This window comes from Ascaphus truei, chromosome 10 (assembly GCF_040206685.1).
Source record: "Ascaphus truei isolate aAscTru1 chromosome 10, aAscTru1.hap1, whole genome shotgun sequence".
Lineage (NCBI taxonomy): Eukaryota > Metazoa > Chordata > Amphibia > Anura > Ascaphidae > Ascaphus > Ascaphus truei.
In genome coordinates, this window is record NC_134492.1 from 44,834,340 (window position 1) to 44,862,037 (window position 27,698).

Here is a 27,698-nt window from a genome sequence, read left to right on the forward strand (position 1 = left end):
AAACACATGTTGAAATTGCAAAACATCTGTTTAGTAAGCTGACATATTTTGTACATTACTACAATAATAAATATCAATAACAAATATCAACATCTCTTAATTTAAAAACTACTCGATAGTTTCATAAAAAGGTGTATGCATTATATATATATATATATATATATATATATATATATATATATATATATATATATATTACTTTTAAAGTGTAATATCAGTATAGGGAGTGAAACAAACAAAGTGGAAATAAAAATCAGAATTCTAACAGACATTAACATATAAATGTTCGTAATCATAAATGAATGTTCCACATCCTTTACAAATAGCCACTGCATCTTGCTCAGAAACATTTAGAAAGTGGTTGATTGATTTTGAAAGTCAGAAAGGTGGCAATTTAAACTTCACATGTTAGCGTACTGTATTTAGGCCTGTGCTAAGCCCTAGCACACATTAGTTCCCTTCCAAGAAAAGTGCATGTGATACCTAAAAAAAAAATGGCCATTCATACACCCATGTGCCAAGGTTTAGAAGCATTTAGAGTACAGTATAAGGGCCCTAATTCATTCCTGGATGTCTCCAATGACTTAATGGACTGTTACTTACAAGTCTTTGTAAATGTTAAAACTGCAGGTCTAACAGCTAACAGAAATAAACAAAATCACCATTTCAGAGATGGTGATAACTAGCTTCAATGAGCTCTAAAAGGCCCAAAAATGTCCAGGAAGATATTGGGAGGATATTCAAAATACACAGAAGTCAAGTGAAAAAGGTATATATTTAATGGGAATTAAATGTATACTATAGATCAGAAGTGGCTGTAGAAGTGAAGAGCATGGGGGTAGGAAAAAAGTGAGATGGAGCAAAAAGATGAAATGAGAGGGGAGGAAGTTACATGTTCTAGTGTTCCAAGTTAAGATTGTGAGGTAATACCCTCCCACCTGCCCTTAATGTAATGGAATAAAGATTACTGTAGGTTAGAAGTTGATTTTTTTTTTATGGAATGCGATGGCAAGCATGCTATGTCCTTTGTATGTTTTATGCATTTTGGAATAATGGCAAAAGTTTTAATATCAAAGTAATACAAAATAAAAAAATGTAAAAAAAAAAATGAAATGCTGGGTGTTTGGCAATTTTGTTGGAAAAAAATTTCATAGCAAACCAAAGCACCTTGCCAAAGAAATGCAGTGACGTTTCATTCACTGGGAGAAAGAGGAGAGTCATTGAGGGAGAAACACTGCTACTGCTTGTGCTAAGTGACAGGGTGTGTGGTGGTTTCCTCTCATGGAGGGAAAGGCAGTGCTACAGTCCATGGGGTGATGGCAAGGTCCTTTTAATTTAAGTACAGGATTATGCAACGTTGTCTTGGTAGCTTGTGTATACAGTAGGAGTGAAAAAGGAAGAGGTCTGTGGGGTGGCATGACCATAAGAAGAAGGGACATTATATGTACCCACCAGTCATGCCAAAAGTCTCATTAATGTTAGGCCAGTTAATGTTATTCTATAATATTTATTTTAAGTCTTTCAGGTTAGTAGTTTAATTGACTTAGATCACAATACATTTATTTATATCACCAAACACATCTTATATAGCTATTACATTGATTTGATTATATACTGAATTACCCACACAACATGTTGCATTTAATTTAGAAAGCAAGAAAAGAGACATTTAAAGATTTAAAAAAAAAAAAAAAAACATGAGCTGACATTATTAGAAGTTAGGACACAGATGGATGCTTGCTGCATTTCAAGTCACTAAAACATTTTAAAAACAAAAGGATTTGCCGGATGATATTTATCTGTTCATTATAATATAATTCTAGGATAATAGTTGCACTAGTTAATAAATATTTATTATTTACACATTAAGGGGCCATTATCAAAATGTTCCTTTTGTAATAATGTTGCAAACATCTGGTTAGATTTTCTTTGCCCAAAAATTTAAAGGGTTATTTAATAAATGTCTACAAGCTGCAAAACCTGGTTTTACCTCAGTTTTGAAGCTGGGTGATGTTGGTATCTAGCAGAGATGTGCTAACATTTGCATGAGGTCGCTAACCGTGCACAATTGTCCTTTTTTGAGTAACAAAAAAAAGCTGCAGTGATCGCATCCGATTTATGAACCCCTAAGTCAATGTGCGTTACAATGTCGTTTAATATGTTAATCTGCAACATTTTCTAAAATCGATTGTGAACATTTCTAAAAATCACTAGATTCACTTATTGCTGAGACTATAAATAAGACACACAAACCATGTTTAGCTAACTGTTCCGCGGAAAGCTTATTTGTGTGGTGACTTTATAAGCCATTTGAAGATTAGCAAAATGATAGAAAGGAAATAAATATGAAAAAAAGGCTAAAATGTTGGCGACTCCATATTGTCTAGTCTCGCACATCTCTAGTAAACAGACCGTGTACTGTTTTATAAACCACTAGTATACTCCTCTTGCAACACAAAAACTTTGACAAATGACACTGACCAAGGTGAATTGTATACTTGTTGGATCTCATTCTACTTGTTTTAGATTAAAAGGACAGCCATCTTTTTTGGCCATTTTTCTCTTGCTTCTTCATCAACTCCTTGTAGTTATCTGACCGTAGAAATCGTGGATAAGAGTCCTTGGCCATAAGACATGCGATTTGTTTCTGAGCATAGTCAAAAGAAGTAGAAGTTGGTTTTGAGATTGTGTCGGAGATCATATCTCTTGTTTTGTGGTCAATATTTATCTGTGGGAAAATACATTATTATGCTGTTAATAAATTTACACGCAAGAAATATATCTCATTACATTGCCTTTAATAATTGTGCTTTTAAGATTGTCCTTTCAAAATGTATTCAATTTAAATGTGAGTAATTATTTACAGGCATACCCCGGTTTAAGGACACTCACTTTAAGTACACTCGCGAGTAAGTACATATCACTCAATAGGAAAACGGCAGCTCACGCATGCGCCTGTCAGCATGTCCTGAACAGCAATACTGGCTCCCTACCTGTTCCACAGCTGTGCGCAAGCGGGGAGACTATAGAGCCTTTTACACATGTGTTATTTACATCAGTTATGCACGTATATGACGATTGCCGTACAGTTCATGCATCGATAAGTAGGAAAAAGGTAGTGCTTCACTTTAAGTACATTTTCGCTTTACATACATGCTCTGGTCCCATTGTGTACGTTAATGCGGGGTATGCCTGAATTACAGATGTGCAAAACTTTCACAGCAGTTTACATACCATTCAAAATGTGCCTCTTTTCACATTTTGCTGCCTATTGAGAATTTGCAAGCAGTTTTCCAAGCGAACAGCGGTCAATGTATATAACAATTTCACTCAATATACTATTTTGCAAAATTCTCTAAAATTGTTAGGTTCACTTAATGCTGAGAGTCCAAACAGGGCCCATGCACCATGTTTCTCATAGTGTCTGGTTATTTATCACCAAAAGCTTGCGAAATTATTGGAAGATTTAAGACTAATTTTGCAACATTATTAGCCCATAGAGACTTGATACAAAGTTTTGCAAATGCAAAAAAAAAACTTTTTGTAACTGCTTTTTGGATAGTTTTGCACATCAATTGTTTATATACTGCATATATGTACATTATATATATAACAACCATGTATGCTGCTCCTATCATACAGTAAATACTGTATTATGTACTGTAACACAGTATAAAAATACATTGCATTTTGTAGGTAATATATTGTAACTGAAAACATCACAACATATAAATGTATGCTAACAAATGGTATAGATCACATCTATATGTCAGATTGTACCTTTAGGCTGCGGCCAGGCAGGGATAGGGCGCGCTGATGCTCGTGCACTGCTCCCTGCTCTGCCGGGCAATTCGTGGCCGGCTAGGTGTGCGCTCGTCTGCGGGCCCAGCCACGACGTCACGGAGCTGGTTCGCCCTCATTGGGCAAACCGCTTACATGACACGCTTGCGAGCGGCAAAATCAAATGTGCTTGCTCTGCAAGCATCTAAGTGCCGAGTATGCGCAGGCGCTTGTTCACACTGGCCTCACACATTGCCTCAATGTGTTTCAGAGCAGCCAGCGTGAGTGTACTTGCCTTCTCAGCACCACCCTGGCCGAGGTCTAATGGGAATTGGCCCAAATGTAATGTGTGGGGAAAATACCTCTAACCCGAGTTGATAAAGCAGATACAGAAAAGGAATTTAACAATGCTTAGGGTAACAATAAAAAAGCATTAAAAAAGCAATCCCTCCAGATGCCTGAGTATACTGTAGATGTGCGAAAGTGGCCCAAATGTGTTTTCAAGTTCTGCCAAGTCTCACAGGGCTAAACAATTTGTGAATATCTCATATGCTGCAAGACTTGTTGACATTTTTCAAGGGTGAGAAAATCGTACTCTAGAATATGGGTGACGGAGAGAGAGAGAGCAGCTAATTTAAATATGCATATAGACTTATTTGTCTCTCTCAATTGGCCAGTTCAGCATGATTTGCAGACTCGTAATATTTTAATGGAGTGGTGGAGTGGTGGATAATACAATTAAAACCAGCATTAGAATGGGCAGAAGTCATCTCTTAAAGTAAGTAAAACGCAAAAAATAATCAGTGCTCTGGCAGGACGGCTGCTCTAAAAATGGAAAAGCAAGAGCTCAGTTCAGATTCAAATAAAGAATTGCTAGGAATGTTTCTTATAAATTGTCCCTGTAAAGAAGCAATGGATTTAAATCCTTGCTGCATTTGGTAGTAGAAGTTCCTGCTAAGGCATCACAATTGATGACGGATAAGGACCATTTGGCTCAACTAGCCTTCCCTGCTATTACACTAAAGTGCTTATTTGCATATCCCATGAGTTCACTACCTGCAAGCTAGCTTTAAAGTACATCTCCATGTTCTGGCAATTATCATTCATTGAAGAATGTGTCCCTTGTGTGCCATACCTACCCTTGAAGTATTTCAAAGTATATATATATATATATATATATATATATATATATAATCAGAAAATAAATAGATGATACCGTTCTGTGGCTAACGAAATGCTTTTATTTGTGCGAGCTTTCGAGATACACTGATCTCTTCTTCCGGCGATGTTACAATGAATGAAACATCGCCGGAAGAAGAGATCAGTGTATCTCGAAAGCTCTCACAAATAAAAGCATTTCGTTAGCCACAGAACGGTATCATCTATTTATTTTTTGATTATTGAAGCTCGGCTAACACGGTACTGATACCTCTATATATATATATATATATATATATATATATATATATGCAAATATAACTGTATGCTCATCTGCATGTCTTAGGCAGGTCTGCAACCCCGCCTTTCCCCATTATCACCCAGCATACAGCACTTCCACTGCAGCAAGGGATTCTGGGAAATTACATGCAAATGAGCACACAGTGTCACTTTATTGGCGTACGTGCGCGGGAAGAGACGCTTCTCGATGTCGTCTTTCTTAGCCTCCCCTTTCTTATCTGATCGCGCAAGCGCCTCCCTGTAATCAGGTAGTAGTGACAGGATTTCCACAAAATCCCCCGCCCAAATAGTCTCCTTTGTCAAATATGTGCCCAACTCATTAGTGATGCACAACTGTGGAGTTGAAAAGGCCCCTGCTGGAAGCGTTACCTTTGGTGCTGAAACGGCGTCCGAGCATAAAGTGACACTGTGTGCTCATTTGCATGTCATTTCCCAGAATCCCTTGCTGCAGTGGAAATGCTGTATGCTGGGTGATAATGGGGAAAGGCGGGGTTGCAGACCTGCCTAAGACATGCAGATGAGCATACAGCTATATTTGCATATTTGCTTTCCTGTGGAGGGTTTTTGTCACTTTTTTTACTCACCATAACTTAACTCAGTATTATGGTTTTATATATATATATATATATAATCAAAAAATAAATAGATGATACCGTTCTGTGGCTAACGAAATGCTTTTATTTGTGCGAGCTTTCGAGATACACTGATCTCTTCTTCCGGCGATGTTACAATGAATGAAGCAAGCAAAAGCTATACTATAAACAGTGTCTATTGGAATGTTATCTGTGCTGGTCCTTCCCCCGGTGTGGATGTGTTTTATGGCTGGAGGTGTCAAAAGGTTCCTGAAAGCAAGTGATGAAAGAGTGTGTATGTGTATCAGTGTGAATAAAAAATAAAAATGAATGGAGAGCCCACAGTGTATACAGTGCTATACAAAAGGTGTGTGTGGAGTGGGAGTGGATATAAATGGTGTGGGTGGGTGTGGAAATGTGAGAGTTAGTAGCACAACTAAAAGTGTGTGTGGATACTATGTGGTCCCTATTGGTGTATAGGGATGGAAAAACAAGGAGTATAAGTTTCACAGCTGTCTCTCACACACACTTATACTCCTTGTTTTTCCATCCCTATACACCAATAGGGACCACATAGTATCCACACACACTTTTAGTTGTGCTACTAACTCTCACATTTCCACACCACCCACACCATTTATATCCACTGCCACTCCACACACACCTTTTGTATAGCACTGTATACACTGTGGGCTTTCCATTCATTTTTATTCATACTGATACACATACACACTCTTTCATCACTTGCTTTCAGGAACCTTTTGACACCTCCAGCCATAAAACACATCCACACCGGGGGAAGGATCAGCACAGATAACATTCCAATAGACACTGTTTATAGTATAGCTTTTGCTTGCTTCATTCATTGTAACATCGCCGGAAGAAGAGATCAGTGTATCTTGAAAGCTCGCACAATTAAAAGCATTTCGTTAGCCACAGAACGGTATCATCTATTTATTTTTTGATTATTGAAGCTCGGCTAACACGGTACTGATACCTCTACATAATATATATATATATATATATATATATATATATATATATATAGTCAGTAAATGAGAATAAAGGCACTCCGTCGGGTAAACAGTGGTGGGTGCAAATCCTATAAGAGCAAAATAGGCAATACGATACCGTGTGGACGAATATCAAAGGCAGTGCACCAGAAAGTAGTCAAAAAAAGAATTGTATTAATGAGACATCAAATCCAACGTTTCTGTCCAACATGCGGGACCTTTGAGAAAGCATGTAGGACCGAAACGTTGGATTTGATGTCTCATTAATACAATTTTTTTTTTGACTACTTTCTGCAGTGCTGCCTTTGATATTCGTCCACACGGTATCGTATTGCAGACCTGTCTAAGACATGCAAATGAACATACAGTAATATTTACAGTTGCTTTATGCTTTACTGTGGAGGGTTTTTGTCACTTTTTTTACCCACCAAAACCTTAATAATTATATATATAAAACAAAACTGTTTCCCCCAAAGAGCAAACAAGAAACAGCACTCAATAGATAATGCAAAGAAAACCTGTATTTAAAAATACCAAGCACACTTAATCCAACGTTTTGGTCCAGAAAGGACCTTCCTCAGGGGTGTGCACCCCGGAGTTACTGTATGACAATCCTTAACAGGGTCAAGCTGAGATTAAAATTTTACAAAGAGAGATACACACACTCACTTAACATTGTAAACAGAGGTTTGATCAGTCTATCCAGGATCTTTAAGATTATTCCATACACCGAAGACACTTCTCTATATATAATAGATTACAGGTTATGATGCACTAAAATAAGGGCACAAAGGTCCACAATTTAATCAAGTATTCCCTTTTAAAGCAGAACACCCGTCTGCTCGCTATTTATTTATTTTTTACTTACCTGATTCATGGTCCCTCAACCTCCGGGGACCTCCCTGTCCCTGAGCAATAATCAGGAATACTTGCCAGTGAACGCAAAATGGCTGCTGGGTCAGGCTCGCTTTGACGGCCAATTGAAAGTAGCAACGAGATGACATTGCAACTTTCTATGTGTGATCCTGCAACCATATTTGTTATGTAAAAGATACCACAAAAAAACTACAAATATCTGAGAACTAGGGGGTCGCAGAAGATCAGGGGACCATGGATCCGCCTTTAGAAAGTCCTGGGTTGAGTTTAGACAAAAACAAAACATTGTATCTATTGGGGATTGCAGCTTTAAGATATTTGGGGTGAAATGTTACTTTTTCTGCCTATCTGCCTTTTAGATGCAGAGGACCCACAATTATTACAATAAGATAAATACCCCCCCCCCCCAAAAAAAATATACAAAATAAATAAATAAATAAATAAAAAAAATATATATATATATATATATATGCTTGCTTCATTTATTGTAACACCGCCGGAAGAAGAGATCAGTGTATCTCGAAAGCTCGCACAATTAAAAGCATTTCGTTAGCCACAGAACGGTATCATCTATTTATTTTTTGATTATTGAAGCTCGGTTAACACGGTACTGATACCTCTACATGTATATATATATATATATGTGTGTATATATATATATATATATATATATATATATATGTGTGTATATATATATATGTATATATATATATATATATATATATATATTTATATATTTATATATATATATATTAAGTGACTGTTTAATATTTATTAAACCTTAGATTGAACCAGTCGATAAGGTGAGACTAGTTTTGCACGTGTTCAATTTTTTGCGTTGTTATATCTTCAAACTTGTATTGTTGTTCCTATCAACTGTATGCTATTTGTTTCGATTGTTATTATTACACTACATCCTTATGATATCAACAAGAGATGTTCAAAATGTTCACAAATACTTCACGCATCTCTACACAGGATTTCCCAATCTGTTGTGCTTATATTTTTGTATTGTTGCAGTTGAGGAAATTATCATGAAAGAAGTGTAACACTCCATACTCTGCATGGGTTAGTTACCTTGACTCAGGGTGCTGGAATTCTGGCGGCTGGACGACTAGGTAGCAAGGTTGTATAATAATGGGTTCCAGGAACGTTTATAGCACACCTGTGATTTGTTTGTGTCCTCAAACACAGCGACCGCTCATCCATATATTGACAACGTTGCACTGTATTTTATATCAGACATACAAGAATATGGTTCTTCCATGAGTGTCCGCTCTCAACACTTGAATGGATGTACATTTCTTGTTTCTTTACTGTACTAAGACTCAGCCCCTCTCTCCCTCCCTCTCCCCCTCTTTACTGGTCTGGGACATCTCTCCTAATTTTCTCAGTAATTCTAGGCCCCTTTTGGATCCTAGCAGGTCCTGTTTATGTAATCCAATACCTTGGCCTTTATGGAAATTGCCACTTCCCCTTCAGCCTGAGAGGAATGTCAATGCAGATTCGTGGTTAGAGACGATCCGCCAGCTTCTGGGAATCCTCGTTACTGAGGCCCTCTGTCACATGCTATTTCACTTAACAACTGTATTCGACTCCCTTAATCTTCTCTAGGGATCCTGACTAACAAAGTTACTATCCCTATCTATAATATTATAAAGTAGGGGGCCCTGGTCCCTTATGAGCATAGGTGTCTACTCTCCTCAAGACTCCTCTCATGTCCTCGTGTAACCTAACCTTCTAGAAATGTCCCCCCTCCTTAAAATATCCCTACGTGACATCTGGATCCCCATAGCAACCAGTGTGAGGCCCAGCATACACTACCACTGCTAGTACCCCTTTAAAAGGGGGGATACCAAAGTATTGTCCTTTACTTGATTAAAAATAAATGTATGTGAAAGCCACTGCAACCAGAGATTAAGGTCCATGTGAGTCATTCTATCCATATCCCCTAAATATTTTCTGTCTCCATTAAATTCAGTTTTTGCACTTTTCCATTTTGTCCTTAAAATACTGTACAGTAGATTGAAGGGAAAAAAAACCAGCGTAGCAAAATACATATACTGATTTATCTTTCTTAGCCCTGACTTTTTTCACCCCTAGCAAAAACGCATGTATTTTTAAGAGCACTCCAAATTCTGCTATGTTCTTGGTATAACACTCAGATATGATACCTCAGAAATCTTTAAAAAGCTCTGGGTTATAATAACAAATTTTGCCAATCCAAAAAATTCATTCTCAGCAGCTAAGAGTTTTAATCAATCCCATTTTATTTTTAGTGTCGAAAAACCTATTACATTTTCAACAAAGAGGTTTTATTTTTTTTTTATCATCTGAAATGGTTCCACTTCATATTGCAAGAGCAGCAGGGATTAACTAGTCTATGAAAAAAAAGACTAGAGACTATATAAAAAAAAAGTATTGAAAAGTGTAACTGGAAATATGTCATTTCTGGTTTCTAATCCAACTAATAGCATTTTTCAAGACTTGGCTGTAGCTGATAATATTAAAATGCATACGGTAGAACAAATATGATCATGGGGCACAAGCTTTTCAGCAATGAATTCAAAAAGCTAAAATAAGCACTTCTTGAGAGAACTGATACACTTTATCAAGAGAAAACACACTATCATTCAGACAGTAAACTTGTGGGCATATTACAACACCCCCAAGAAGTAATACATCTCAATTTAAATAAAATGAACTGGTATCAAATTACTCGTTTTGAACTAGTATCAAATTACAAAAAGAGTGTGTTGATGTAAAATTTCTTGTAAGTACCTTGTACTTGTACCCTTTAGTATTTAAAGTCTTTATAAGTAGATGTGCACTTAATAGACGTGACGGCGTGCATTCAAAAATATAAATGGATTAGTACCAATGGATATATTCTATTTTTTTTCAGATTTTCCCCCTATGCAAAGAGCATGACAAGTATTGTAGTAGTAAATGGTAATATATTACATGCTACATGCATTATATGGTATTTATTGTACTCTGCTCTCATAAAATAAATAGAGGTAATCATTTATTTGTATTTATTTAGAAAAAACTATTTATTTTATTTTACAAACATATACAATGTACTTATATTATTGTATCTTAGCAGTTGAGGACGTTATAATGAGAAATGTGCTTTAGATGATTTAAAAAAATCTATTTGAAGGCCCCTGCAATTTGAGATAGAGTCACTCCATCTAAGTCCCATAGAATAATGTCTGGTCTTTGTTTCTGAATCTCTTCATTTAGTCATTAAGTTGCTGTAGGCTTAAAATAAAACAGAATAGCAAAATACCTCTACATACACCGATGTATTCTTCTTCACACTGGCTTATTCAGCCTTACCAAAAAATAAAGGTTTTAAAGAATATGTCATTTAAATTTCTGCTATTTTATTTTTAAATCCCAAAGGTGTTATTTTTCTCTAAACTATTACTATTATAACATAACAATGAACACATATTTATAATATGTGTGATAGTTTATTTATTTAGTTTTATTTTAAACTGGATTGTTTATGGTGTCATTGTTTCTTGTGTTTATATTGTCCATAAGCCCTATTAGCCACCGTTGGCATGTGTGGCCAGTACTGTAGAGGGATAATTAGGTTTTCTGGGTGTGTGTGTGTTTAATTTAGAAAGCCAATGTGGCCCACTTCAGCACCATGGACAAGGCCCAAAAATCTTCTGTAACCTAGCATTATGTGCTGGAATGACCTAACGCCAGGTATGCTATGACCTAACAACAACAGTGCAGTCCTGTGTTAAATTTAAAGACCTACTTGTAAGGGTTCCAGACCAGGGTTTTGCTGGATCTTGCCCTTACTTGACTGTTGTGGCCATCTTCGATCCTGGTAAGTCTCTTCCTGAACTTCCTGAATTGGCTGCATCTGTCCCAGGGCTTAAATAGCTGTCAGCGACTCCCAGCACCTGCCTGAGCATTGTATGCATTTCCCTGTGTGCTTGCCCCCTTGTGTACTGATTCCTGAGCCCTCCTTGTTCTTTTGGATTCCCTGTTGCTGACCTAAGCCTGTTACACAGACCACTGCTCCTCTGCTGCCTGCCTTGACCCCAGCATGGACCCGGACTTGCACCTTTGCCACCTGCCTTGACCTCTGCCTGGATCATGATTACTCTAACAGGACTCTGTCCCCTGGCTCTGGTCGGTGATCTTATACCCCTACCTCAGCCCTGCGGGTCCTCTTCCTATTCAGAGATGAGCATTGTTACACTACTGTATTGTGGATATGCATTGAGGTTTTCTGCACCTCTTTATATAGTTGTATATCATTAAAACGAACAACCATTAAAGTTAACGCCAGGTCATCTTAGCAATAAGACAGGCATTAACGCTCATTTTTGGAGCTTCGCGTTCAGTTAGTGCATCATTAAGTCAACAATGGAGTTCTGTGGCTCATCCCCAATTATGTCACTGCTTGGTATTGGCCACAAGGGTGAGGTTGACTGTGTGTGTGGACATATTTTTTATCCGTAGGAGAATTCTTATGATGAATGGAATTTCAAAATTAAATATATTCAGTGTCCTCAAAGCTTGGAGTGCTGTGGTTCATTTCCAAGTGATTCTCTGTTTCAAATAAGGTAACAAATATATATTAATACATGTGTTAGAAAATTTGCTCCACATATTACTGCTTTAAATTATGGAATGAATATTACATACAGTAGGATAGCGAATGTGCTAAATGGATGATTGCTATAACATTATATCAATTCAAATACATGCTTCTGAGTGGGACATCGCCTTTCCAAAGCATACTGCTGCCATCATGTCTTTTTAGGGATGTGGTGAACTGTATGCTCTTAGACATGATGAACTTTAAGTAATTCTGTTTAAGATATATAGTGTCAGAGTCAAAAAGGTATTTTCTTTGTATAATGAGAGACGTTCTCTTCAACCCCCACCCCATAATTTCTAAAGCCGCAAATCAATATAACCAGCTATGCCCATGTGCTATCCAATGATTCACAAGGGGAAAGCTATAATAAAGCAATAAAAATTAAAATAGTATTATTTTAAACCTACTTATTCATTTGTGTTATAAATTTGGCATGATGCACTGTAGAGCTTCAATTGGCTCCCATCCAAAAAGATATTAAGATTAATTATCTTGGAACATATCCATGAAAGAGATCATATGTAGTTGAAATTTAGTCTTTTGGGATAGCAATTTTTAACAGGCCTTATCCATTTTCCTCTATAAAAGCAGCAATTAAACCATCAGGATAAAACCATTATATTATTAAAACAATGTCACCCTGATACTAATGACTTTTCTTCTGCTACGTCTGTTACATAATGTATTCACCAAAAAAAAAGAACTCGCAGAAAGTTTGAAACACGTTCCCCTTCTGGCTAAAGAAAACACCACTAATGTGTACTAAAATGCCAAGATGATAATGTATTTTTTAAATTGGGAATCTTAGTAAGGAACATAACCGTGCCACCTGGGCCAAGTTACTTTGGAAGTTACAGCATGTGTGTATGTACAGTACTGAAAATACTTGCTATGTGTACTTTGTTGTCATGAAAAGGCACACTGTGAACTTGAATAATAATACATGAAAAAAGAACCCTTGTACTGTAACATTTAACATACCGGTATATCATTGTATTTATATAGAGCCAACATTGTATGCAACACTTTACAAAAATTACAATTCCAGAGAAATAAAGTAAAGAACAAACAATGGGAATAAGAACCACAAGCAAATGACATCATAAGGCAAAGGGAGACATGCCACAAAGAACTTACAATCTAAGAGATATACTGTACACTGAGATATATGTTCATTTTTAGAGGGCCAGGGGTCTGGCGGCATCAGAGTGCAATAATTATTCTAGCAGGAATCGGATGCCTAACATGGAACTGAACAGGTCTTCACTTCCATTTCTAGTTGGCTGGCCGTGCTGTCAGAGCAGTGAGCCCTATCACCCCATGGAAAATGAGCAAGTGCCCATGCATAACTGATACATCCTAAGGGCCTCTAGCATGCCAAAGCACATGCTGTACCAGCTGTGTCATTAGGGCACTCTAATGGTAAATCACTGTAAATTACAGTTTTGCTGTTAAATTGGTTATAAAAAAAGTCGATACATGATTTTGGAGTGGGGTTATTGGAGGATTTGGAGAGGATTTAGTTGTCCTAAACTCTAGTAAATGGGGCTTTTCTTGCTTTTGTTAACATTAATTACATGAGCCAGGTGTAGATTAGCAAAATCCATGTCTTAGACCAAATATACGAAACAGGATTAGGAATTGTTCTACAGTACATATGATTCTGGTGCTCTTTTAAATTAGAGAAAATTATTGTACAGCGTAAATATCTGCAACATTAACATTACCACCTTAATCTTTTGCATTCCTAAATGGTTTTTGGCAGAGATGCATTGGCTGAGATTCACTAATCAAAATATATTTAATGTTATCAAACTACATTTTTTCCCCCGATTTAACAGTCAAATAACTAATAATTATATACACACGATTGTCATTCACTCCCAACCTAATTCACATGCAGCTGTTTTGCAATAATAGAGAAAATCCGAAGAACAATCACAATTTCCTACATTAATGCCAAATATCTGCATGTAAATGGCAATAAATTCTTACCATGGGATAATGTAATTACATTGTTACACAGTTACAGAGTAGATTAGGTTAAAAAAGACATATGTCAATCAAGTTCAACCTATACTAACTTTAGACTGCATATACTTTATCCTATGGTTGTATTTATAGTATATTGATCCAGAGGACGGCAAACCAAAAACCCCATTGAAATATCATCTAATGATATCTCATTAGGGGAAAAATAAATACCTTCCTGGCTCCAAATATTAGCACTACTAGGTGAGTGATTAGTCACTATGTTTATGGTCCAAATATTAGCCATCAGATTTCTTCCTGGATCATCATCCTTCCCATGTTTACTTATTTGGTACTGTATATCCCTGTATACCATTACTTTCTAAAAAGATGTACACCCTTTTGTTGAAGATATCTATTGTATCTGCCTTCACAGTCTCCATGGGTAATGATTTCCAGATTTTAACTGCCCTTACTGTTAAGAACCCTTTTCTTTGTTGCTGGTGAAATCTCCTTTCCTCCAACCTTAAGATATGACCTTGTATTGTTTGTACTGCCCTTGGGAAGAATAGTTCTTTTGAAAGCTCCTTGTATAGTCTCTGAATAGATTTGTATATATTGTTATCATATCCCCTCTGTCATGATAATATCACGAGATATTATGTATTTAACCATCAGGTGCTTCAGGAGTTAAAAAGGTACAATTTGGGGTTAAAAATACAATATATTCAGTTTGTAACAGGTCAGGACTTTTCATGGGTCTGCTCTGAGCTTCGATGGAACTTAATTGGGGGTCTATCCTGTATCGCCCACTAATAGTGCCAGATGGGTTGTATGTAACTAGTAGTCTTGAGATAAGGGCAGTTGTCTTGCTAGAAATGGGTATAAAATATTAGAGCAACTTTATAAACAGTATCCTTCAGAGCTATCTTCAAAACATTCTCTGGAGGGTTCTGCAAGGTTCAGGGGGCAGGGCTAAGAAAGTATTCCACGCAAGAGTGACTTTATTAGAGATGAGAATATCATGTGACATCATCTCCTCAACATAATAACAGGTACATAGTTGTAATAACTATGACAAACGGGGACAGTATACAATATTTACCTATGTCTCCATGACCACCAAGCACTGCTCCACCATTATAATTATTGGTCTAATATACAATTGAGGAGTGTGACACTTACAGTATTTTCTATATTCATCACAGAGCCCTGATACAGTACATAAGAGCACTTTAGGGTGTCCTTTTAAACACTAACTAAGACCATTAATCCTGTGCGGTCTTGTCAGCATAATGAGGCAGTTTTTCTCTTATGCTTCCCTCTTTATTTCATTAGGGGAGTACACCTAATGTAGCCATTCTCCTAGGGGGATACTCCTTCCACTTAAGTTACACTACACCCGAGGAGTTTGTTTGATTACAGTATGCACATTTCACCATAGTGCCTATTTTTATTGAACACAAGACTACTTAAAGTCCTTGTAGTTTATTGAGCTCTCTTGTTAACTATAAGAGTCCAAAGGTATTCATCAGGTCAGGTAGACACTAATATCTCCTGACTTGTGCTTTCAACAATACCACGGTCTCGTTATGTACATTTTTATGCCATTTTGTGTAGCAATTATGTCCTCCCATTCTGTTTAATACGTTTGAATTAAATGGGTTTTAACTTTTTTCCATATCCTCATATCTGCTGATCTCTGGGGGACCTATTAGCTTGGTTTTCAGTATATTTACATCTTGTCCTAATCCATTCCCAAACTAACACATCTTTCATTAGTACTTACAGTGACTCTGTTTTACTCTGCCTTCAACCAGTCCTATTGCTTATAATAGAGGTGTTTGAGTGCATGTTATTTGGGACTGTTTTCTTCTACTCAGGAGATATCGGTCAAACAGGACCGCTCTTCTTGCGTTCTTAAATTAAGCAGACCTAGAAAATATTGAAAGTAATTTAATTTTATGAAACAAGCACATTTTAATATGGGGCAATTTAATATTTTTTAGAGAAGCCAATTGCATTGATAAATTGTTTTAAAACATGTGGGATTTAACATTATCTTATATCTCCACATTTTTAATTGCACTAAACTTTAGAACCCTATTCACATCCTATATACACATTTATACAGGATATAGTACAATATGCAAGATTGGCTACAGCTATCATTTTTTACTATGTATTGCTTCATATAAAAAAAACTTTCCAGATACAAAACCTGAATTACTAATGTTTTCAAAAGAATGCTGTTTTCCATTTCATAAATTACATTGTCTGCCTTACTCTTCAAAGGAATAAAATCACTGGCGTAGAAATCTGCAATAACTCGTACAGGTATTTAATTAGTCATGACTGTCCCCTACACGTGACAAGTTCAAAGCATATCAAAATGGAAAATCCATTTGCACTGCAATGTGATAAATTGGCAAAAACATAAAAACCCTTTCATAAAAAGATTAAAATTTAATTTGACTCTTTTGTTGGAGTCTGTGGTGCATTGCATAACCGGTGCAATCTCACTGGCATTATATTAAACAGTGTATTATATTTGCATAGGAATTATTATCTTCACTGTCCTGTCATTTTTTTTGTTGTTGTATCAATATGATATTTAACAAAGTTAGCGAGCATAATTTATCACGGTTTGCACTTTTATTAAGAATGCTCTTACATACAGATCCTTTAGTACCAATACTCTATATTCAAATGCATGCAAAATACAAACTACATTGAAGCAGTAAGTAACATTAGGTTTATGCATGCTGCAGTCTGTGATGTAATTAGGAATACATACTGTTATAAAGTTGCTGATGCAAAGGTAAAAAATATGTATGTACAAAATGTTAATATAATTTACTTTTCTTATTTAATACTGTACTGGGGAAAACATTAAATATTTCTATTTCTATTGAACTAGGATGTGGTGAGCAAAAAAAGAAAATTGGCACTTGGCTGCCTTGGAATACACAGGGACAAGACGTGCTGAAAATACAATAAATCAGCTCTCCCATACTGTAGATCAACATTTGACCTCTTTTTTTTTTCTTCTTTCCTACAAAGATATGCCATCTTAAATGCACCCACTTTATTTTTCCATCACTGTCTCCTTGTTTTTGCCACAGGTAACATTTTCTCTTTTCATGTATCAGTGGCCGAGCGTTCAGTTAATTTGAAAAGCCTCCTTCAAGATGTTTTATATTATTCCCGGTATATATATATGTGTACAGAACAATTGAACTACCCCTTGGCACCTTGGTTTCAAAATGAAACAATACCAGTCTGAATAGTCATTCCATGTATTGACCTTCACTTTATTAATCTACAGCACGAGGTGGCTCTTCTCTGTACTTATCCTAGGTCTATGCCATATTTTTATAGTAAGATTCCAAGATCTCTGCTCTTCTAGAAAGTTTTGTCTGACAAATTTACACCTGGGAAAATGATGCACTGTTCCCCACAATTTCCATGTCGTGTATGAAGGGTATTGTTCAGTATCATTTGCTTCATAAGTCGTCCTGGGAAAATGCCACCAGGGAACAATACTGTATATTTATTCATTTCTTTTTTAGCAGCATTACTCTCTTGACTATTACACAAGTATTACTTAATATTGCCGATTTCTTATTTCTGTAATACAGTTGCATTTGTTCCTTTTTGGTAGATACAATAAATGTGTTTAGTACAGCACCAATAATGTCTCCTTTTCACTTTAATTTAGTTGCCCACCTGTTTGGGAAAGAGTCCTGAATTTTCTTTCTGAATCGTTTTGATATTATTAGATTAAAATAAATTCATAAAGTTACACTGCACTTCTTGCTTTATGTCCACACTTTGCCATTTTGATGGCCTTTGTGCAACTTATGAGAGTCTGTATCATTTTTAAGTGGTGTTTTTTCTTCCTTTCGACTTAAACAATTTAAATATTCCACTATTCTTGTCAGTTTATTGTCTCTGATCTATTTGTTGAGACCGTTGATTTCTATGTGTTTCCTACCTACACATAAACATGTGTTTACATTTAAACACAAAAACTTCCGAGCTCTACTCAAAAATCTCTTACTTAGTGAAATATATATAAAAAAATACGTAAACAAAAGTCTCGTGCTCAATCCTCCTAAAGGCCGGGTTCCTCGGCTCTTCAAGGTCAAGCCAAGGGATCCCAAAAACATGTGAAAAAGGGGAAAAGGTACAATCCCCGTTTTAGTAAAAAATAGACGTGTATTGTGGGCCACAAGCACCAATTCTCACTTACATGTTAGTAAAGCGGCCCCCTGAGTCCGGGGGGAGTGTGAGTGGGAAGGGTGAGAGCATGCTCGCGACAACGACCGGATCACAAGGCCCCGGCCGTTAAGGTGAAATGAGGTCAGCAGTTCAAGGGCCGACTGACTGTCCCCTCCCCCTCCTGTAAATGAGCACTGGGGAGCAGGGAGTGGCATTTACCCCATTAGGTATTTGTTATAAATAAATAGCCGCAGCCTTATATACCTCCAGTTCTGTTTCCTGTCGTTATTTGTATGTTCCACACGGGTTCGGGTGGGGGAGAGAGGAGGGCCACCTTGCAGCCTCTCTGGTCATTATTCTGCAGCATCAGAGGGTATTAGGGTGATATGGAGGCAACCTGTCACCGCTATGAATATGTCCTGGGGAGTCCCATTAGGAAAGGTGCCTGTAGAACTCTGCTGATGCCGGCAACAGCAGGGCTTCCGGCGTCCTAGCATCTCTCCGCACTTCTGGGTTCTCCCTCACAGCAGCGTTACAGCATCTGATGTCACTCGTGACGTTGCGAAAACTGGCACTTGGCCAACTCTTGGAGTAAGCAGAGTTCTACAGGCACCTTTCCTAACGGGACGCCCCAAGACATATTCATAGTGGCGACAGGTTGCCTCCATACCCCCCTTGTACCCTATGATGCTGCAGAATCATTACTAACATGTAAGTGAAAATTGGGGCTTGTGGCCCACAATACATAAATAGGGATTGTGCCTTTCTTCCTTTTCCCCCTTTTCACATGTGTTTACATTTTTACTGTACAAAATGGTCAGGAAGCTGTTGTTTATGGTTAAAACCCATTCTGGAAGATGTCATCCAACCAGTCAAGAAATACTACAATTAGGGAGAGCATGTGGAGCATAATAAAAGCCGTTTGAAAATGAACAGAGGTTTCCAGCTGCAAAGAAACATTCTGTGTGATTTGATCATTAGGTGCTGGCGCTGACATAATATATAGATGGAATAGCTGTGGGCACATCAGAGATTTCCCTTTGCCTTCACATGCTGTGACAACAGAAATCATTTCTGGTATTTGTTTGATACATCTGCATGGCACTTCTCAGATATGGGACTACAAATACCAATAGAAAAGAAATGTTAGCAAGCTAGCAGTAAAACAGCATGGTAGCAAGGTCATGATATTTCAGATTGGACTCTCCTTTTGCTCCTGATGCCCTCTCTCTGTGGTATCGCTCAAAGAAATGCCAGGGGCCTACAAGAATAGCAGAACCTATAAATGGCTATATCCCTTCGGGAACTTCTAACTAATTTTAGACCCGTGCTCTTTCCTACAAAATGCAAGTTATGTTTGTTCTCCTGAACTCTGTATTTTCATGGTGCGCCTCTTGAAATACTGAGTTTGTCTTCTTTAAATCAGATATAAATGTGCTTGGGATTAGAATTTGGTGAATGTATTCAGACAGCAAATACATGTATTTAACCGAATTTATGTTAATATTTGCTTCGCCAATGGATATTTCACTTCAAAGTTTTTGTGAAAACAATTGTGTGAATGTATATAACTCCGCTGGTGGCTCCTATTCGCACATTTGCCCTAACCATTCAATTCGCCCTGACAGAGACGTGAGTGAGAGGGAGAACCTATTAAAGGTAGACCAATCAAAAATGTTTTATCTATCACTGAATATTCGCACTTGCGAAAAAACGCCACATACCAAAATGTTGCCAAATAAGTTGCCCATCTCTATTTGGGATGACACAATATTCTGGGTCAATTATTTCTAAATCTATTCTTAGTACCATAGGAAGCATATATTTGACAGATATACCTGTTATAACTGAATGGGATTTAAGTCTCTGTGCAGATTCCCAAGATATTCCTGTCAGTGCTCTAGATGGGTAAAGAAAGTACCTGCACTAATGTTGGTGGTTGGTGCAGAATGCCCTTTACCAGTTCTTAAGACAGGCTACTAACTACAGAAAGTTATATTTTGGGAGTGTCCTCAGATAAGAGACCATATAAGGGGCTGCTTACATACATGGGGAATACTTCCTGCCTCGTGGCTAGGGTTGCCAAGTGGCATTCCCAACAATGCTGGATACAATGGTGAAAGGTGCAACGAGCTCTAGACACACATACATACCTCTCTCTGTCTGCTCTTCGCTCCATCCTACTTCTTCCTCTCCTTGGTCCCACCCTCATACTCCTGACACCTCCTCCTGATTGGCTGCATTGCCCAACAGCAGCCAATCAGGGTGAAGAAAACTGCCCAGCCCTCTATCATCAGCCCTGCTCTCTCCCTGCTCCCCCAAGCCAGTCAGGTCACATGTTCAGAGAGGTAATACTGATATACATGTACATATCCAGTAATACCTCTCATTTTTGACTGGACTGAGTATCCAAATACAGGACTGTCTATTTCAATACTGGACACCTGGCAACCCTACGTCGTGCCCTCCAAGTGAAGCAGTCACTCTCTCCCCCATTTTTGCTGTCTGTAGTTTCTATTTTGCAGAAAGAAAGTAAATATATCTGAGTATAAAAAACGTTAAAACAACTTTTAAGTAGTAAAGAAAAATGTAATGTAGTTTTCTTGAAGCCTGTGCAATTGTTTATAGCTTGATGTAGTTGGCTTGATGGATTGGGGCCCAGTTATTACGTGAGTTTAATTGTACCGGTTATAAAATGAGTCACGACCCACGCCCCTTCAGAGCTATTCATTTTGGGGAATGTTTCACATATTCAATAATACATCTGTTGGTCTGGATTTCTAGCAGCAACATGGATCACAAGCTTGGCAATGCAGTGGGTTCATGATCACTGATGGGTAGCCAGGCATAAGGCCATTTGGTTATTGATAACATTTTATAAAACAGTAGTTTTGTTTCCCCAAAGATGCATTGTGTGTTTATTTCATTCAAAAGGGGAGGGGGCAGGCAGGCTGTAACGCCAGTGCACATCTTGTTTATATTAAATATGTAAACATATTTTATATTTAAAGATATTTTCTACAAGTAAAATCCAACTCATTGTGCCATATTCAGCATAGGCACATCTTTGCAGTCCCGGTTTCCTGGGGCCTTCATAACCTTAAAAACAAAGTCCCTTTCATGAACTTGCTATCCAAGAGATGCCACACAAAGACAGTCTTTTTTGTGCTTGTTTGAACTACCAAAAGTGGCATCTCTTCTGCACCCTGAACTCTTGTCACTCTGTCAATCTATGGGGTAGATCCTGAGAAGATCATTACATTTGTAATCTGATGTTATCTATTTTTTAAGTATATATATCCGTAGGGCATATCCCCAAAGGTGCTTAGGGCTACAATGTTCAGCAATTTTCTTCAAAAGTAAGGGAACAATAAATGTTAACAGAGTTTAGGCTTACTCATATGCAAATCATATGGTAATGACCAGTTTATCCAACAACAGAGTTCCTTAGACCTCGATTACTGTTAGAACATGGGAATAACACTGATATTTAGGTCTTTCAAAAATCTGCCCTTAATCACATCCATACCCTGATTATCATTGAGCTATTTCTTCTAATCGCCTAAAAGCAATGTAAATAATATAGGACTTAACCCTTACACGTTACACGTGTCATACAAAGATATATATATTATGGATCATATAAATATCTGAAATACATTAAAACCTATATTATGGTTTTTAGTGATTAAAGTGAAATGTTTGTTTGAACAATATGATAAATAATGTAATAATGACTGTATAAAGTATGGGTGCACAATAATGTATATCCATATTGTACATACCTCAACAATATAAGTTAATATTTCATCACATATAAACCTCAACAATATAAATGAATGTATAATTTGTATTAATGTACCATTAAAATAAATGAATGATGTCCTTCCATCATTTATTTTAATTGTACATTAATAAAAATGATATATTCATTTATATTGCTGCGGTATATATGGATATACATTATTGTACATCCATACTTTATACAGTCATTATTACATTATATGCCATATAATTAAGTGAAAGGGTTAAAAAGTGTAAAAATGATACATTTCGCAATGTTATAATAATGTTTGCATTAGCTTTTATTATAGGCTAAAGCAGTAAAATTCAGAGCATTATTGAATACCCTGCTCTCTGATTGGTTAAAATTCCGGGCATTATCCACAGTAATGCCCTGAATTTCAGCAGCTTGCAAAATGCAGTTTTCAATCTGTTTATTTCCAGCCAATCAGCTTTCAGAACAGCTGAGACAGGGCAGGGGATTGGTTTGAATTAAGTAAAAGCTCTGAGACAGGGCAGGGGATTGGTCAAACAGTATCAGCCACGGTTTGACTCCTCCCCCTCCTGAGCTGACTGAGATTTTCTGAGCAGATTCAGTTGAATTGGGGGGAGGAGGGGGTCTGCAAAGAAGTAAGTGTGTTGTGTATAGAGGTGCAGTGTTGTGTGTGTGGGGGGGGGGGTGGGGGGAGGGGTGTAGAGGTGCTGTGTTGTGTGTAGAGCTGGGAGGGAGAGTGCAAAGTTTAGTAAGTGGCTGCATTTTTGATTGTGGCTGCAGTGTGTGTTGTTCTGTTGTATGTGTAGCAGCAGTTTGTGTGAGTGTAGAGCTGATATGTGTGTGTGTGTGTGTGTGTGTGTGTATAGAGCTACTGTGTGTGCATAGAGCTCCAGTGTGTGTGTGTGTGTGTGTCAGTAGCAGTGTTTATGGGTGTAGCATGTGTGTGTAGCAGCAGAGTTTGTGTGTATGTAGAGTTGCTGTGTGTGTAGAGCTGCTGCTGTGTGTGTAGAGGTGCTGTGTAGTGAGTGTAGAGGAGGTGCTGTGTTGTGTGTCTAGAGCTCCAGTGTATGTGTAGAGGCACTATGTTGTGTGTGGTGTGCTGTTTTGTGTGTGTGTGTAGCAGCAGTTTGTGTGTGAGCTGCTGTGTGTGTGTGTGTGTGTGTGTGTGTGTGTGTGTGTGTGTGTGTGTGTGTGTGTGTGTGTGTGTGTACACAGAGGGGACGGCAGTGTGTTGATATAGATATCTGCAGTGTAAGAGTATATAGAGGTGGTTTCATGTATTTACCATTTTATTTTAATAAAAAATCTATTTAACTATACAAAAGTGTCTATTATTTATGAAAAAAGCCTACATTTAGCCTATAATAGTAATAATCCCCTCAGAACAGGGCATTACTAGCCAATAATGCCCTGGCTGGGTTAAAGTCCCTCTGCTTCGCCTCGGGCCTTCAACTGTTCCAACCAGGGCATTATTGGACAGTAATGACCTGTTCTTCAGGGATTATGGGCCTCATGCAGTAAGCGTCGATTAAGTGAAATCGGCAAGCTTACCGATTAGTCATGTTAATGGCGATTTTTCCTCGCCGTATGCAGTAAGTGCCGAATACATTCAAAATCAACCCGAAAACAAATCCGCCCACTCTCACGATGATTAGCCGATCACACACAGGTGTATCGGCGTGCGTGGCGGGGTGCTGATAGGTTGCCCAATCACAAATCTTGCTGAATCAGGCGAAACAAGCATGTATTGGATTGCGCGCCATATTTAAAGGCAACGTGTACTGCTAATCATTCTCTGTGTTGTTGGGAGTGAGAGAGAGAGAGACGCACAGAGCTGGCTGATTGAACATTTGCATATTGACGGAGAGACTTGTTGTGTATTGGGTGAGCTTTGTCCATTGTTGTTTTGTTTACATCTTTGTCTTGTTTTATATGTGGAAGTGTTTCGTGTGATTGGCTGTACATTTATTGTCTGTTTTTTGTGAGTGCTGGAAGTATGCCCGCAAAGCGTGGGAAGAGTGATGCTGGTGGGAGTGGGAGTGCTACTCGTGCGAGTACGCGTCGGAGTGAACGTACTGTTCAGGGGAGTGATGTTGCTGGTGCACCGAGTGGTGTTGCTGGGAGTGGGAGTGCTGTTGCTGGGAGTGGGAGTGCTGGTGCTAGGAGTGGGAGTGCTGCTGCTAGGAGTGGGAGTGCTGGTGCTAGGAGTGGGAGTGCTGGTGCTGTGAGTGCTGCTGGTGGCGCAGTTGCTGATGGGGTGGATGGTGGTGGCGTGCTTGCTGGTGGGCAGCTTTTGGAGTCTCTTCCATTGGAAGAAGGAGAGTCCAGTCAGCACCAGCCAAGCTCTGACCCTAAACCTGCTCGGAAGAAACGTGTGGAGAAGCCACGTAATCCTCGCTTCAATGACCAGGAAAATACAGCTCTTGTCACTGGCATTCTGGAGCACTATGACAGTATATATGGACATTTACTAGGTAAGTGTACCTTTACATTTATTATTCAAATACATGTGATCCTAGGTCATCTGAGTTTTGTTCATATGCAAATATGGGTTCAGAATATCTTTCTATGTTAATTAGTCTGGAAACACAGCTTTTTATCATGCCTTACAAGGACAACTAATCACAGGCGGTCAATTTGCCATAACTGCATACAATATGAATGCAACCTTGCTTACATGTATAGGTTTAGTAGTGAATGCTCATGTGCTTCACATATTACACATAAAACAGCATGTTTGCTATCTCTTGGAACAGCTAGCAGTGTAGGAAACTGGTGCTTCTATTATTATTAATTTACCTCATATATTTTATATGTTTTTCAAGGGCGGACAAGTTCAGCAAGCAGAAAAGAAATGTGGGACACAATAGTCATTGGTGTCAATGCGTGTGGGAATCATGTGAGGGACAAGCGGAATTGTCACAAGAGATTTGATGATATTAGGTCCAAATTGAAAAAGAAAATACAACACCAACGCGTGCATGCTACTGGCACTGGAGGTGGGCCGACACCACAACGTCTCATATTAAGTCCATTGGAGGAGCTGCTTCGGGCAAAATTACTTCCCGTCGTCGTGGAAGGCTTACCTGGTGACCGTGATATAGGAATTTATCCCTCACAATTTCCACCAGGTGAGAAATATTAATGTACTAGGCGTGTCGTTGCTTACAGTTATTTTGCATATTTACACTGCTTTTTATACTGTCTTCACAATATAAGCATACCTGCATCTATATATGTATATGTCTGATTCTGTATATATATATCTCAAAATAGACATATATGTTGTAGTCCTACTAAAAGCAGTAACTAATATAGCACGTGCCATTGTGTGCTCATTTACATGTGAATTCCCAAAATGCATTGCTGCAGTGGAAGCAATTGATGGTGGCCGAAGATGGGGAACAACAGGGTAGTACACATGTGTAACACATGTTAATGAGAAATTATTACTAGCTACAGGTATAGAACATAAATATGTATAATATTGTGTATTTTATTTATTTTACTCCGACAAACATGACATTACTGCCTATTTTAAGCATGCATCAAATATATTGCATGCAACGGCCTACAAACATCACTTGCACTAACACATCTATAGTTGTTTATGAAAAGGTCCATTTTTGCTTTAAGTCATATACAGACAGCATAATGAGGCACACGTATCATATGTTATGTCATTGTTTTCATAACTTAAAAACTGCACACGACTATTTAGCTCATCTACCATTGTGTTAAAGCAGCTGCAATTAATATCTCATCACAGCATACACTTCAACAGAGGGGGTGGGGTTCAGCACACACACTAATTACAGCCTCATTTTAGGGTCAACTTAGTTCACACCATTTTCACCTGTTTCAAGTAATTGAAAGGTGTGGCTGATTAGGCTTTTTGGGGAAGGGAATACCGTTCTTACAACCTGACTAGCACAACTGAAGTTAATCACACTCATTTGAAAGCTTCACTTTAGCTACTAAATGCCCCAACAACTCATTACTTATCAAAGCGTACGTCACACATTAGTTCACTCATATCTATAGTTGAACTACTACTATCAACGACACATTATCACACACTGCATGTGTTGTCTTGTTTAGTCACAGCCACATTCATGTGTGCCACATCTTATATTAATGTACCACACATATCCTCTACCAAAAACAACACTTTTTGCAATATGACCACCTTCATGATAACCATTGTGAATGGTCATCTCATGATAGTTATGTACATTATGATACTGATATCACTACACAACATATGATTTTTATGTACAAATTTTATCTATTTATCCTCACGCATTACTGCAGGAACATAGTATGTTTTATGTTAGGGAACTCAAAAGTTCTAAGTACACAGGCATGTACATTGTTATTACAACTATTTATGTTCACTTTCACACACACATTTTGGGTTAAGGAAATGATGCTGTTAGGTACTCATAAATACAGAACATACAATAACTGTTTGTTCAATATTTACACATGTAAATGTAAAACTTATGTTATTGTTATATATAGTTGCCCCTGAAGGACATGTGTCACCTGAGACTGAACAAGTGTCTTCACCTGGGTCAGCCAGCTCAACACGCCTAGAAGGTGAGTGTATCAGTTGGTGGCCATATAATATGTGCTCTTCTATATGTTATGTTGTCATGTTCATTATTTGTTTTGCACATCTTCTTTAAATAGGATTACTTAGTGTCAGTGAAAATGAAGTGTAAGGCAACATGTATTGTGTTAGTGATGTTAACTATCATGTAGGAGTTGTGAGTTTACAGAAAGTTTTCATTCACTCATATTTCATACTGAGTCCAAACATTATTCTTAAGTCAAGGTAGTTTTTAATGTGAGGTTATAAAACGTATGGAAACATGTTAGTTGTTACTTATGACACAGTAGAATTACATAGTAACACAGCAGAGATTAACATGCCATTTAATAATGTGTACATTTATTTGTAGAACATGATGAAGAGGATTATGATGATGATGATGATGATGATGCCGCCGCCGCCATAGACACACAAATACAAGCAAGTGACCATGAAGAGGTTCCAATTGAAACTGTTTTACCGCCAAATCGTCCAGCAAATACCACATATGATGCAATTGTAGCTTCTGAGGGAAAAATTGTGGAAGCAGAAAATCGTCGCCATTCTGACCTGATGACAGTGCTGGAAAGGATGATTGCACTGCAGGAAGAAACAGTTTCACAATTGGCACATCTCCACAGAGTCTTCATTGAAGTGCCTAAACAGTTGCAAAAAATCAACACCTCATTCGAAGCATTAGTTGTTCAGCAAACACAAGCTAATTACTGGAGAATGACTAATGTACCACAATTCAACACCTCACAGGCAGGATCTGTTCATGCAGGTCAGTTTT

The 27,698-nt window shown here is 37.8% G+C and overlaps 1 protein-coding gene across 1 annotated transcript in view; it reads right to left on the bottom strand.

Moving 5' to 3' along the window:
* Nucleotides 1–220: 220 nt before the first annotated feature.
* LOC142503924 (regulator of G-protein signaling 21-like) overlaps nucleotides 221–27,698 on the bottom strand; it is a 101,004-nt gene continuing 73,526 nt past the window's right edge. Inside the window, exon 4 of the mRNA XM_075616858.1 lies at nucleotides 221–2,728. Coding sequence (XP_075472973.1) covers nucleotides 2,528–2,728 — 201 coding nt within the window. The 3' untranslated portion in view covers nucleotides 221–2,527. The remainder of the gene's footprint in view (nucleotides 2,729–27,698) is intronic.